The sequence below is a fragment of the Oculina patagonica genome, chromosome 1, assembly GCF_052425735.1.
Source record: "Oculina patagonica isolate OP01 chromosome 1, crgOcupat, whole genome shotgun sequence".
Lineage (NCBI taxonomy): Eukaryota > Metazoa > Cnidaria > Anthozoa > Scleractinia > Oculinidae > Oculina > Oculina patagonica.
This window is the reverse complement of record NC_135758.1, coordinates 20,696,174-20,711,091: the sequence shown is the minus strand read 5'-3', so window position 1 is coordinate 20,711,091 and position 14,918 is coordinate 20,696,174. Positions and strand designations below refer to the sequence as shown.

The following is a 14,918-nucleotide window of genomic DNA, read 5'->3' as shown; positions in this document are numbered from 1 at the left end:
TGAAATGCACTTTCCGTGTCGTTTTATGATGTCAGCCTCAGGGATTAGCGATATGTAAAAATAATTTGAACGTCTCGCGACTCGAGTGTTCCCGTTAGCTGTCACAGCTACATCTACAGTCAACTTTCACTATAACGGACACCTTCGGGACCACAATTTAGTGTCTGCAATAAAGAAAGTCCATAGAAGCGGGAATTATTTTCGGTAAATCTTATTCGCCGGGACTTCAACTCGCCACCGTAATAGCGAGGTGTCAGCAAGGCGGAGGTCGACTGTACTTGTGCAGATTTTGGTGACAAGCTTGAACTTGAAGCCTTATACCCGGGGGGGGGGGGGGGGGTACTCAAAAAAGTTTTATACGGGGAGGCTTCGCCCCAAGTTTAAACCCCTTTCCCTTTTATATACCATTTTTGATAGAAATTGTACCCCTTTCGTATACCTTTAACTGATAAAAGGTACCCCTTTCGTATACCTTTAACTGATAAAAGGTACCCCTTTCATATACCTAAGAGTATGGCCTGGACTTAAAATAGGACGTTTTCTTGTCATTGTTATGTAGCGCTTAATAACTTAAAATAATACAGCCATAAATTGCTTCTGTTCGAAATATATTTTAATTAAAGGCCCTTTTAAATAGCCAAATGACAGATTTCCATACCCTTTCATATACTTAAACTCGTGAAATCCCTACCCTTTTATAAGCCTGAAAAAGGTAACCCTTTTGGGCGGAGCCTCCCCGTATAGGCCATTATAGGGAGTACCCCCCCCCCCCCGGGGGGCCTTATATTTATGAAGATGTCGCACATCCGCTGGTACTGACTTCTTTATCATTTAGCTGCTGTTAGTTCTGCGTCATAATGTGGTATAAAAGTTGCTCTTCGGTGATCTCTTGTTCTACATCCTAACAATGCAGGGAAGCATTACCCCGCTACAAAGACGATGCCCATTTTAAACGGTATTCTTTGTGTTACAGCTTTGATTCTGAAGGAAACTTTCCAGCTTTTTTTGGTGATCCGTACATTGAAAAGAAGAGGCAAATGAATGTAAAAATGTTCTTTCCTTGTCACCTTTCGGTTGTTCTTTTTTTTTTGCTTGCACCTGTCCCTCCGTTTCTTAGTATTACCTCTTTAGCAACAGCTTTTAAATTCTTTTAGGCTTCATAACGTCTGAATTAAGCCAGCCTTTGCGTGTCATGTGTATTCCCAACTTTGTCACTGTAGTTCTGTTTAAATATCTCCAAGGTAATGGTTTTCTTGTAAAAACATTTCCAATGTCGGAGCGTTAGCCTTGAAGCTGTGACTGAGAAACTCGGCCAAAGGATTCTTCATCTTTTTCACTGACATTTTTTTTCACGGGCTGCCTTCCTTTGGAATGCCCTTCAATACTATGTATGGAACTCCCCAGTCAGATGACCAACAAGGCCAATAGGAGAGCGCTGGGCGAAGCTGTGGAAACTCTGTTGCTGCGTAGAAGTAAGAGCCCAGAACACAACCCGTGTAGCCTGCGATAAATATCAGTATGTGCCAAGCGCAGTGGAGATAAGGGAACGACACGGACCTCCAAATATCACAGAATACCCTGTCATTTACCCAGAAGAGCACTGCGAGAAACCACCATCCAACACACGCAAATCCCAGTCTCCTGACTTTCACGTTTTGACAGCTGTGGAAAGAATAATCAAAGTAAAGCGCTAGTTAGGATTTCATTATCGTATGCTCTTTTTCCCTTACTATCATTTTTGTTGTACAAAAACAACAACAGATTAAACAAACAAACAAGCAAACAAATTAAACGACCTAGTGTTGCTCAATGTTAAACAAATCGATTTGAACACCATAAGTAGTATAACAGTTTCTTAAGAAACGTATCTCCCAGTACGTTTGCTGACCCTTGCATAAGGCCTAATAATACGGGCAACATTTTCTTTCAATTATTTGTCTCGCAACATTGTTGCATTGCAAGTTGTAAAGTGTTGTTGCACGTATTGCGTGCAGCATGTTGCACAATTTGAACTCATGACTACTAACTTGCAATGTAACATTGTTGCCTTTATGTATACGCGTGTATCTAAATTTCTCTCCCGGTTAAAGATCGTGCAATACCTTGCAAGAGTAGGCCTACTCAAGGACCCAAAGTCGCCGTAACTTTGGGCGACTTGAGGCGATTTTAGCTTATTTTGTCCAAAATTACGGGCGATTTAAGGCGATTTTGAGCGACTTTAGGCAATTTTAGGTGACCGACCTAAGTATAGTTGTGGTATACATGTACATGGGAATCATCATGGTACACCATAAAGCATTGTTACAGAAAATATCTATACTATTTAAAGCGACTTAGAGCGACTTTGGGCGACTTTAGGCGATTTTGAGCGACTTTAGGCGATTTGGGGCGACTTTGGGCGATTTTGGGTCCCAGAGTAGGCCTAAGAGTGCAATATTTTGTCATTTTAAGTTACCTTTTGAGTTCAGCAAACAGCATGAACAGAAATGGTGCTCCAAAGGCCAGCAATACAAACGCATTAGCCACAGGGTAGACAAAGCCTAACCAGGTAAAAATCAGCGACAAGGCAAGGATAGCATACTGGAATGTTTCCCTGTTGAAAAGGAAGATAGAAAATACCACCAATCATTTCCTAGTTAATAGCGGTCAAACGCAAACATCCAACATCACTTCCGGTTTCTGCCGTCTTAAACTTTGCAAGAGTTTGATTTGACTTTTAATAATTGCGTTCGACGAAGGAGAACGCTGTCCTAATCCGTTTGTAGTCGAGTTTTTTGTTTCGTTTCCTCAGAAACGATACGGTATTATTTTGGCTTCGATGTGAACTATTTACACAGTGAGGGCTACTATCCAATCAGAAGAACGGTCGTAACCACGAAGTAAATACGTTTGACTGAAGGCAATTAATTTCGTAAAAACATGTTCTTCAAATATCGGAAAGATATTCTCAGCATGATAAAAAAATATTGAGAATCGTTGCAAACAGAAATATCTGACGACTGCAATGGTTTTAAGTTTGATTAAAGCGATGTATTGTAAGAAAACTAGAGAAAGCTCTCGTAGCGTTTAATTGTTAAGTAAACATTCTAGCGATTTTCTGAAACGGAAGTAAATTTTCACCAATCAGTGTTTGCAAGCGCAAACAAAAAAGGGATGACTTGTCGTGTTTGCTCGCACGGGGGGCTGCTATCCAATCACAAGAACGGTCGTAACCACAAAGTAAATACGTATGACCGATGGCAATTAATTTCGTAAAAACAGTCATGTTCTTCAAATATCGGAAATATATTCCTCAGCATGACCAAAAAAATTTAGATTCGTTGCAAACAGAAATATCTAACGACTGCAATGGTTTTAAGTTTGACTAAAGCGATGTATTGTAAGAAAACTAGAGAAAGCTCTCGTAGCGTTTAATATTATTCTGAAACGGTAGTAAATCTCCACCAACCAGTGTTTACAAGCGCAAAGAAAAACGGGATGACTTGGCGTATCTCGTGTTTGCTCGCACGGTAGAGCTTAAGTGCGCTACAAAGAGAAGTGCATATTTGCAGGTGACTTACAAAGTTAATTTCACTTCATGTAACAGATGAATGTATAAATGTGGGAGATTGCCCTATTCTATTTGTACAGGAAAATTTCACGGCATCTTCGACGTCACAAACAGCGCGAATACACGCAAAATTGCGTGGGTTCTCGCGTGGATGTACCCGGACTTGCGTGATCAGTGTCACGTCGGCGTCGCAAAAACATTCGAGTCTGCACGGAAAGTTGATAAGTTCTGCTCAAAGTTTAAATTTTATATGGACAGTATCGTATAGCAAGGTGTGCAACTGCCGTGTCGAACTAAATTCGTCTCCTTAGTTGATGTAACGCTCAATATTAACTACCGTTGCAACTGCTGGTGCAGATTTCTGAGATTAAATTAATGATATAAACATTATTTGGATTATTCAAAGCCATCGCGGTCTGATCGAAACTCCACAGTATCGCCAACAAGCAGCCATTTCAAAGAGAAATAGTGTTTCGTTTCCTGATTGCGGAAGGGTAAGAATAGTGTAACACTTAAGGAGAGGTGGGTTTTGGGTTTACTTTAATTTGGAGAAGGTCCTAGTGTATGTTAAATTTGCCGAATTTATGCACGAGTGCAAAATGAAAAGAAGAACTTCATATTCAGTAGTAACTTAAATTCTCATGTTACACCTACTGTCGATTTTATGTAAAGGAGACATAAACTACGTCCTGCTGCAGTTTGGCTTTCAAGAGTTCAAGTAACACATAAATATTTCTCTTTATAGAAATAGCATATGTCTTTATCTCCAAATTAAGTTAAGTGAAGGGAGCTTGCCTTTATCGTTTTTACTCATCCAGTGGAAATTAAAATGATTTTTTTATTTCTGCAGAACACTTTTTTGCTTAAAAATGGCACCCGATAGCATAACTTTGGATGTTACATGAATGGAAAAATAACTTACAGAAAATATTTAAATATATTCCTATCAATGTGGGGAAACATGAAACCACAAGAGTAAAATGCAAGATCAGAGTAATGCAATTAATTTAAATGGTTTATTTTTTGAAACAAACAATCCTAAAATAAATCAGTTCCATAAATAAAGTGTTTTGTGACTATTGATCTCTGATAAAATACAAAACAACACTTTAATCGAAGATGAAATTATTACCTTTTGACAAAAAGCTTGAGGTATATACTTCTCTGAGTTGATCACATGCTCAAATCAAATAAATGCCAAATTCATACAACCAAAACCCTGGTCGACAAGAACAGAGATAAGCACACTGTTTCGAAGCCATTTCTTCAAAATGAAATGCCTGTTGTCACTTTACAAAGACACTTAAACAACCAATGCAAATTAATGTAAAAAGCTACCATACACAGATTTTTAACAAGGATTTTTAATTAAGCAAAATTCAAGTTTAAAGAAAGTTATATGTTGTATATAGTCGTACCAGGATTGTATTTTGCTCGATCCGCGCTGCACGCTCTCCCGGCAAATATAAAATTATCTCCACAGAATAAGACACAGCCAAGTTGCTTCTGTTGTCAGTGTAACAGCCTTGCATTGGTAACACTGATAATAACGATTTGCATTTTTGGCGATACTGTGGAGTTTCGATCAGACCGCGATGGCTTTGAATAATCCAAATAATGTTTATATCATTAATTTAATCTCAGAAATCTGCACCAGCAGTTGCAACGGTAGTTAATATTGAGCGTTACATCAACTAAGGAGACGAATTTAGTTCGACACGGCAGTTGCACACCTTGCTATACGATACTGTCCATACAAAATTTAAACTTTGAGCAGAACTTATCAACTTTCCGTGCAGACTCGAATGTTTTTGCGACGCCGACGTGACACTGATCACGCAATTCCGGGTACATCCACGCGAGAACCCACGCAATTTTGCGTGTATTCGCGCTGTTTGTGACGTCGAAGATGCCGTGAAATTTTCCTGTACAAATAGAATAGGGCAATCTCCCACATTTATACATTCCTCTGTTACATGTAGTGAAATTAACTTTGTAAGTCACCTGCAAATATGCACTTCTCTTTGTAGCGCACTTAAGCTCTACCGTGCGAGCAAACAAGAGATACGCCAAGTCATCCCGTTTTTCTTTGCGCTTGTAAACACTGGTTGGTGGAAATTTACTTCCGTTTCAGAATAACATTAAACGCTACGAGAGCTTTCTCTAGTTTTCTTACAATACATCGCTTTAGTCAAACTTAAAACCATTGCAGTCGTTAGATATTTCTGTTTGCAACGAATCTAAACTTTTTTGGTCATGCTGAGGAATATATTTCCGATATTTGAAGAACATGACTGTTTTTACGAAATTAATTGCCATCGGTCATACGTATTTACTTTGTGGTTACGACCGTTCTTGTGATTGGATAGCAGCCCCCCGTGCGAGCAAACACGACAAGTCATCCCTTTTTTGTTTGCGCTTGCAAACACTGATTGGTGAAAATTTACTTCCGTTTCAGAAAATCGCTAGAATGTTTACTTAACAATTAAACGCTACGAGAGCTTTCTCTAGTTTTCTTACAATACATCGCTTTAATCAAACTTAAAACCATTGCAGTCGTCAGATATTTCTGTTTGCAACGATTCTCAATATTTTTTTATCATGCTGAGAATATTCTTTCCGATATTTGAAGAACATGTTTTTACGAAATTAATTGCCTTCAGTCAAACGTATTTACTTTGTGGTTACGACCGTTCTTCTGATTGGATAGTAGCCCTCACTGTGTAAATAGTTCACATCGAAGCCAAAATAATACCGTATCGTTTCTGAGGAAACGAAACAAAAATGCAAATCGTTATTATCAGTGTTACCAATGCAAGGCTGTTACACTGACAACAGAAGCAACTTGGATGTGTCTTATTCTGTGGAGATAATTTTATATTTGCCGGGAGAGCGTGCAGCGCGGATCGAGCAAAATACAATCCTGGTACGACTATATATAACATATAACTTTCTTTAAACTTGAATTTTGCTTAATTAAAAATCCTTGTTAAAAATCTGTGTATGGTAGCTTTTTACATTAATTTGCTTTGGTTGTTTACGTGTCTTTGTAAAGTGACATCAGGCATTTCATTTTGAAGAAATGGCTTCGAAACAGTGTGCTTATCTCTGTTCTTGTCGACCAGGGTTTTGGTTTGTATGAATTTGGCATTTATTTGATTTGAGCATGTGATCAACTCAGAGAAGTATATACCTCAAGCTTTTTGTCAAAAGGTAATAATTTCATCTTCGATTAAAGTGTTGTTTTGCATTTTATCAGAGATCAGTAGTCACAAAACACTTTATTTATGGAACTGATTTATTTTAGGATTGTTTGTTTCAAAAAATAAACCATTTAAATTAATTGCATTACTCTGATCTTGCATTTTACTCTTGTGGTTTCATGTTTCCCCACATTGATAGGAATATATTTAAATATTTTCTGTAAGTTATTTTTCCATTCATGTAACATCCAAAGTTATGCTATCGGGTGCCATTTTTAAGCAAAAAAGTGTTGTGCAGAAATAAAAAAATCATTTTAAATTTCCACTGGATGAGTAAAAACGATAAAGGCAAGCTCCCTTCACTTAACTTAATTTGGAGATAAAGACATATGCTATTTCTATAAAGAGAAATATTTATGTGTTACTTGAACTCTTGAAAGCCAAACTGCAGCAGGACGTAGTTTATGTCTCCTTTACATAAAATCGACAGTAGGTGTAAAATGAGAATTTAAGTTACTACTGAATATGAAGTTCTTCTTTTCATTCTGCACTCGTGCATAAATTCGGCAAATTTAACATACACTAGTACCTTCTCCAAATTAAAGTAAACCCCAAACCCACCTCTCCTTAAGTGTTACACTATTCTTACCCTTCCGCAATCAGGAAACGAAACACTATTTCTTTTTGTTTCGTTTCCTCAGAAACGATACGGTATTATTTTGGCTTCGATGTGAACTATTTACACAGTGGGGGCTACTATCCAATCAGAAGAACGCTCGCAACCACAAAGTAAATACGTTTGGGCGAAGGCAATTAATTTCGTAAAAACATGTTCTTCAAATATCGGAAAGATATTCCTCAGCATGATCAAAAAATATTGAGATTCGTTGCAAACAGAAATATCTGACGACTGCAATGGTTTGAAGTTTGATTAAAGCGATGTATTGTAAGAAAACTAGAGAAAGCTCTCGTAGCGTTTAATTGTTAAGTAAACATTCTAGCGATTTTCTGAAACGGAAGTAAATTTCCACCAATCAGTGTTTCCAAGCGCAAACAAAAACGGGATGACTCATTGACTTGTCGTGTTTGCTCGCACGGGGAGCTGCTATCCAATCACAAGAACGGTCGTAGCCACAAAGTAAATACGTATGACCGATGGCAATTAATTTCGTAAAAACATGTTCTTCAAATATCGGAAATATATTCCTCAGCATGACCAAAAATATTGAGATTCGTTGCAAACAGAAATATCTAACGACTGCAATTGTTTTAAGTTTGATTAAAGCGATGTATTGTAAGAAAACTAGAGAAAGCTCTCGTAGCGTTTAATATTATCCTGAAACGGAAGTAAATTTCCTCCAACCAGTGTGTGCAAGCGCAAAGAAAAACGGGATGACTTGGCGTATCTCGTGTTTGCTCGCACGGTAGAGCTTAAGTGCGCTACAAAGAAAGGTACATATTTGCAGGTGAGTTACAAAGTTAATTTCACTTCATGTAACAGAGGAATGTATAAATGTGGGAGATGGCCCTATTTTATTTGTACAGGAAAATTCACGGCATCTTCGACGTCACAAACAGCGCGAATACACGCAAAATTGCGTGGGTTCTCGCGTGGATGTACACGGAATTGCGTGATCGATCAGTGTCACGTGCGTCGCAAAAACATTCGAGTCTGCACGGAAAGTAGAGAACGAAAAAGAAGACAGTCGAGTTCTGTTCAAAGTTTAAATTTTGTATGGACAGTATCGTATAGCAAGGTGTGCAACTGCCGTGTCGAACTAAATTCGTCTCCTTAGTTGATGTAACGCTCAACATTAACTACGGTACACTGGTTGCAACTGTTGGAGCAGATTTCTGAGATTAAATTCATGATATAAACATTATTTGGATTATTCAAAGCCATCGCGGTCTGATCGAAACTCCACAGTATCGCCAAAAATGCAAATCGTTATTATCAGTGTTACCAATGCAAGGCTGTTACACTGTTACAGAAGCAACTTGGCTGTGTCTTATTCTGTGGAGATAATTTTATATTTGCCGGGAGAGCCTGCAGCGCGGATCGAGCAAAATACAATCCTGGTATGACTATATATAACATATAACATAAAACTTTCTTTAAACTTGAATTTTGCTTAATTAAAAATCCCGGTTAAAAATCTGTGTATGGTAGCTTTTTACATTAATTTTCCCTGGTTGTTTACGTGTCTTTGTAAAGTGACACTGAACAGGCATTTGATTTTGAAGAAATGGCTTCGAAACAGTGTGCTTATCTCTGTTCTTGTCGACCAGGGTTTTGGTTTGTCTTGAATTTGGCATTGATTTGATTTGAGCATCTGATCAACTCAGAAAAGTATATACCTCAAGCTTTTCGTCAAAAGGTAATAATTTCATCTACGATTAAAGTGTTGTTTTGCATTTTATCAGAGATCAGTAGTCACAAAACACTTTATTTATGGAACTGATTTATTTTAGGATTGTTTGTTTCCAAAAATAAACCATTTAAATTAATTGCATTACTCTGATCTTGCATTTTACTCTTGTGGTTTGATGTTTCCCCACATCGATAGGAATATATTTAAATATTTTCTGTAAGTTATTTTTCCATTCATGTAACATTCAAAGTTATGCTATCAGGTGCCATTTTTAAGCAAAAAAGTGTTACTGTGTTACTTGAACTCTTGAAAGCCAAACTGCAGCAGGACGTAGTTTATATCTCCTTTACATAAAATGGACAGTAGGTGTTAAATGGGAATTTAAGTTACTACTGAATATGAAGTTCTTTTTATTCTTCACTCGTGCATAAATTCGGCAAATTCAACATACACTAGGACCTTCTCCAAATTAAAGTAAACCACAAACCCATCTCTCCTTAAACATTACACTATTCTTACCCTTCCGCAATCTGGAAACGAAACACTATTTCTTTTTGAAATAGCTGCTTGTTGAAATAGCTGCTTGTTGGGCTATCTTTGTATGGTCATCAATTTGGCCGCCCCAGAAAATTTTTCAGGGGCGAATGACGTCATCTCCATGCCATGTGCTTTCGTGGTGTTTCAATATGGCGTCCATTTTAGAATCACCCAGACGTGTTTTGTTTGAAGAAGTGGCCGAAATGTTTATCCGAAGTTAAAATAATACCGAAAATGACATGGAAAGCATAACAGGGTTTTATCCAGGGAAGTAGAGTTTTAGTCCGCCACCGAACGTCGTTAAAATAGTGGCCGTTTGTGAAAATTATGTGAGCTTCTTCGCGGCGACAGGCACTGGTATTTTTGTTTCTCGCCAACACAACAACAGCGATGAAAGGATAACAGGCTCAAAGCTGGTAATTCATGTACTTTCGACTGTGTTTTCACAGGTGCTTTCTTCGTTCGTTTGCCTTCGCTTATTTATATTTTGATATTTTTCGCAGTTTTCTCCAAGGTAAGCTGTAAGTGAAGTTGTATCTATATTCGGAGCGTCATTACTGAGTAGCAAATATGACTAAAGCTACTTATCAAAAGCTGTGTAGTGGTTTGTTTTGTAGGAAACAGAGGCTGCAATTCGCCCCCGGTGAAGACACCGAATTGTGACCGATTTAACTTCTCTCTGCGTACAGACTTGTGAGACTCAATATTATAATACACCAATATATTCCCTTCGGCCGCCCTAAGCAAAGCTGCAGACTATTTCAAGTTGTTGACCATTTTAAATTACTGTTGAGTTACATCTATTGTATTTTATGATTGTAAGGAAATAAAAAGCTGTTACTAATCGACTGGTATCAAAATGTTTGGAATGGCTACATTTCAGTTTAGTAGTCTTTTGTTACTGTTAGTATATATTACAAATAACTATACAGTGTATCAACATTTTCCAGAGTATCTTCTTGATATACATTGTACTCTATTTTGGATTCATTTAAGACCTTTAGCCACTTCGCTTGGCACAATCAAAAGGGTTTTAATATTCTTCTTTTATGGTTTTATAGAAAGATGGGTTGGTACAAGCAGATCAGGTTTCATCAGCTTGGCAATGTCATACATTTTTATACATGGACTTTTCATTGTAGTTTGCACATGACAAACAGACCGCAGATATCACGAAAATATGGAAATAAAATATCATACTTCCCACCCCATGCCTCCAGCTTTCCCTGCCCTTCACCCCTATCACCCCACCCTACCGAACGCATTCCACTAATTTTAAATTATGCTAGTAATAATAATAATAATAATAATAATAATAATAATAATAATAATAATAAAAATAATAATAATAATAATAAAAAGGTTCTTATTGCGCATTTAAAATTCTCAATGCGCTTACAATTGCATATGATTTAAAGGACAACAACGATAAGAGCAAGAACGATGTTAAATACAGAAATTCAGTACTAAGATAAAAAGAGTAAAAAAAAAAGAATCTAACTAAAACATGCAAGAAAACGTTATAAGAAGAGCGGATAATAATTACTAAGCTTAACTTTTCAGTAACCATCTTAACTATTGGGCATTGGCTCGAAAATGGGGAATTTCTGAAAATTTGAGACGTTTTTCTGGAGTCAAGAATAAAGTGGCAGTTAATTTTGGCGGGAACTGCTCGCGCAGTGCGCTCGACCGCTGTGAAATTTACCAGAGGCAACAGCAAACCGACAACAACAATAAAGGAAATTAAGGTTGATATTACTAAGCTGATTCGGCCATTAATAGGAAAAGTTGCATAATAACGTCGTAACTTTTACCTGTCTTCCCCAAACGGGCCGAGAGCAAGCATCCACTTTGGTGTCCACAAGGCAAACGCAACCATTAAACCCCACAAGATGGCGAGTTCGTCTAGGAGTTGTCCCACCAGGCTGAGAGTTGCATGGAAATACGCAGAGCTCATTCCAATAACGACAAATAAAGCCCAGATGATGTTGACTCCTGAGCAGACATGCTTAGAGTATGGCCGAAACAGGTACCTGCAAGAAGAAAAGGTCCATCGACGAGTTAAAAAATCAGTGCAGTTTGATAAAATTACTTTATTATTTTACGCTTCCAACCCGACGAAAACTTAAAATAATAGTTTGGCAAGGGAGAAAAACATCAAAGGAGTAACATAAATCAAACTGAAGCAAGGATTGGTTAAAATTAAAAAAACGATTGAAACGAATAACGAACGGCGGTCTTAAAATTCGAACTTATTTTTCAAGATGTCCTTTTAGATTTCACTCAAGGTCCTACGTCCCCAAACTAACCTTAAAGGCGTAGTTAACTTTTTTTTTTAATCGATTATACCATTCCTGTCTCGTTATGACGCGGAAAACCGACTTTAAAATCAGTTAACATGAACTATTCATTAATAAAACAAGTAAAAGTTAATCGACTATCCGTATTAAGTATATCCTAAACTATTCACCTCCGAGCAACTCTCGCGCGAAAATTGTTATGACTGTCCGCTTTCTGTAAGCAACTGTCCGCCCTATCGGAATTGTCGCAGAACAGTAGCCCCCCAAGCCATACATGCAGGAAGGATGCTGTACAAATGCACAGGTGTTTTTACAAAGTTTTTGACCACACCCCGACGGGTGGCCTAGGATGTCAACACTTCTATACACTGAAGACAAAACTAAACTCCATATGATTCGAGTAATTTTCCCATTTTTTTATGAAATGTTTGACCGGCAAAACGTCCGTCACATGTCTGACAAAAGACTGAAAATCAGTGAAGCGATTCCAATCTATAAATACTCCTTTTTAAAATGGTCTTTATGCGACGGGGCTTTCAATATTTTTCTATTCTTAGCGTAAAACACTATAAAGACCGCCTGCTATTCGCAATCATATGCATGAGTATACATCAGAAGACTTTAATACCAGCTGTTCGCATGTACGGCTCCATTCATGGCTTCTATTCACACGAGCTCATTTCGTTCCAAGCGAATCTTTTTTTCAATCCTTCGCTTTTCTACGTTCGGGAATTACACGAAATAGAGAGCTAGATGTCGCCAAAACATTGCAATCTGTTCTTTATAAGACCTAATTCTTATTTATCATGGAATTATTGGTATATGCGTTATGAGAAGTAAAGATCTGACAAACTATATGCAAATTAATGGAGAAATCGCTTGCTTACGGGTACTTTGCATGTACCAGTATTAACACCTTTTTCGAACCATTGATATGGATATTTTGTGTTACCCGCGTGTGCTTTGAAAGTATTAACAATACAAATTCAACGTGCCGTCGGAGAATGTGTAAATATAGTGGATATACCGAATTTTGCCAATATTTTCCGACCAGTTAGTAAAACAAACTAACCCCGTCCGATTTAAATACATCTCCGCAATTAGAGCTTCTCCAAGGGAGCGAAATAAACTGAAAGTTAGCAATCGTCGACAGCGTAGAATTCTTTTATGATTACAGCTGTGTTTTTGTTTCACAATTGTTTATAGTATATGCCTGCGTTTACAGTTCTTGTTAGGCATATGGCAGTATATTCTTGAGTATAATTTTAATCTCCTGTAATTTTTGAAACCACTCCTGGCTCTTATATAACACCATAACATCTGTGTGCGTTGAAGTGCAAAGAAAACAAAATGCGAAAAGAAAGAAGGAAAAATATTCTTTCAACGCAAAATAAAATAACTCGAAATAATTAAAGACGAAGGTAGACGCAGTAATAAAAACATTGTACTTACATGAAGAAAGGCGGTACAATAAGGAAGATTGCGTTGCTGACCTAAATTTTAAAACAAAACTAAGTTAATACGGATCCTCTAAGCTAAAGCGTTATAGAATACTTAAAGAAAAAAACACAGAAAGCGTTTCTAGAAGAAGATTAAAACAAAAACAAATCCGTTGAGTCGCTTTACCGTGTTGTAAAACTCGGCGATGAAAGAGACATGAACATAATTTGATTCGCACCAATCCACTTCTGAGCTGCCTCTTGCAAAATGTGCCAGCATTCTGCTTTAATTTCACACTGCTTACTGTAATTTCCTTGGTAAAATTTTGTGTGACCATGTGCCGCAAGATTTCTAGCTATTTCTCTATTATTTTCATACATAAACAAAACAAACCGGCTAATTGCGCGCGAGGCTACAAAGCCTTCCGGTGTAAATAGTGGATAGTTTGCAGGGGTGGGGTGAGGGGCCACTGAGAGTGAATCTGGAACTGTAATCGACATGGGATGTTTTCTCGTATGGAAAAAAAAAATACCATTAATATTTCCACGTTCGCGCTTTTTATCCATTGTTTGTCAAAGATTCAAACTTTTTAACCGGGAAACTCTTTAAAATTTGTTATGAAACAGTAACAAACCCTAAACTAATTTACTAGCTCCGCGATCACAAACGGAAAAAGACGTGCCGTCAATTCACGAACGACAACGGAAGAGCGAACACGTACTCTATTTAACAATTAGACTGCGAGCCCGAGTTTTCTATGAGCGAATAGTCAACGAGGCGCAGCCGAGTTGACTATCGCTTATAGATAACGAGGGCGAGTAGTCTAATTGTTTTAGTAGAAACTCTAAAGGTTTGCTGTCCAAAATCTACCATTTTTCTGCACTTTGAAGACAAAAATCAAGAAAGTTTACCGCTTAAAGAGCTACGCGCGCGCGACTGTTTTCTATCGGCGAATAGAAATCAGTGGGAGAACCAATCAGATTCGCGGATTTCCAATAGAACACAACTGAGTTTCTACTTACTAATTGCAAATAGCGTAAAGAAGGCGTGCTTCAAATTAAGCATCTCGCAGTCCTGCTGAAAAAAAAAAAAACATTGACTAAAATCAACCAATATTTTCTATTAGTTTCTAAAACCGTGAATTTGACCACCACCAGACAGTTGGTCCCCAAGCAAGAGCACTCCACGTTTTCAGGGTAGTGTTTATGTATCCACCTACTAATTTTTGACTTCAAATTATAATTTTAAAATCACCCTAAAACTTCAATATTTCTTATTTTTCCAAATTTTACTACTCCTTTGAGAAAAACTCTCTCCTCCCAAATATCCCCCAAAACCACCAAAAATTAACAAAACACGGCAAAATGTGCTTGAAACGCGAACGAGATGTTCGCATCAAACCCACGTTAACCGGTTGGTTAAAAAACGGCTTTCAGGGGACTTCAGGTGTACCACCCCCGCTTGAAGCTTCGATAAGCTCTTTTCCAATTAAAAAGTCGTGTAATAAAACCCAAAT

The 14,918-nt window shown here is 37.6% G+C and overlaps 1 protein-coding gene across 1 annotated transcript; it reads right to left on the bottom strand.

Moving 5' to 3' along the window:
- Window positions 1–392: 392 nt before the first annotated feature.
- On the bottom strand, window positions 393–14,215 carry LOC144661552 (alkaline ceramidase 2-like). Its single transcript, XM_078522366.1, has 5 exons — window positions 13,589–14,215; window positions 13,415–13,455; window positions 11,477–11,695; window positions 2,456–2,593; window positions 393–1,662 (listed from the first exon to the last, which is right to left on the bottom strand). Exons 1-5 carry the CDS (start codon window positions 13,679–13,681, stop codon window positions 1,350–1,352), a joined length of 804 nt encoding a protein of 267 aa, XP_078378492.1. The 5' UTR covers window positions 13,682–14,215; the 3' UTR covers window positions 393–1,349.
- Window positions 14,216–14,918: the final 703 nt, after the last annotated feature.

Bases quoted from the DNA above. Each gene is read 5' to 3' on its own strand.
- LOC144661552 (XM_078522366.1), bottom strand. From the start codon at position 13,681: ATGCTGGCACATTTTGCAAGAGGCAGCTCAGAAGTGGATTGGTGCGAA. The intron at 2,594-11,476 runs GTAAAAGTTACG...CCTTTTCAACAG, and splicing joins GGCCCGTTTGGGGAAGACAG to GGAAACATTCCAGTATGCTA. The intron at 1,663-2,455 runs GTAACTTAAAAT...TTCTTTCCACAG, and splicing joins CTGTTTGCTGAACTCAAAAG to CTGTCAAAACGTGAAAGTCA.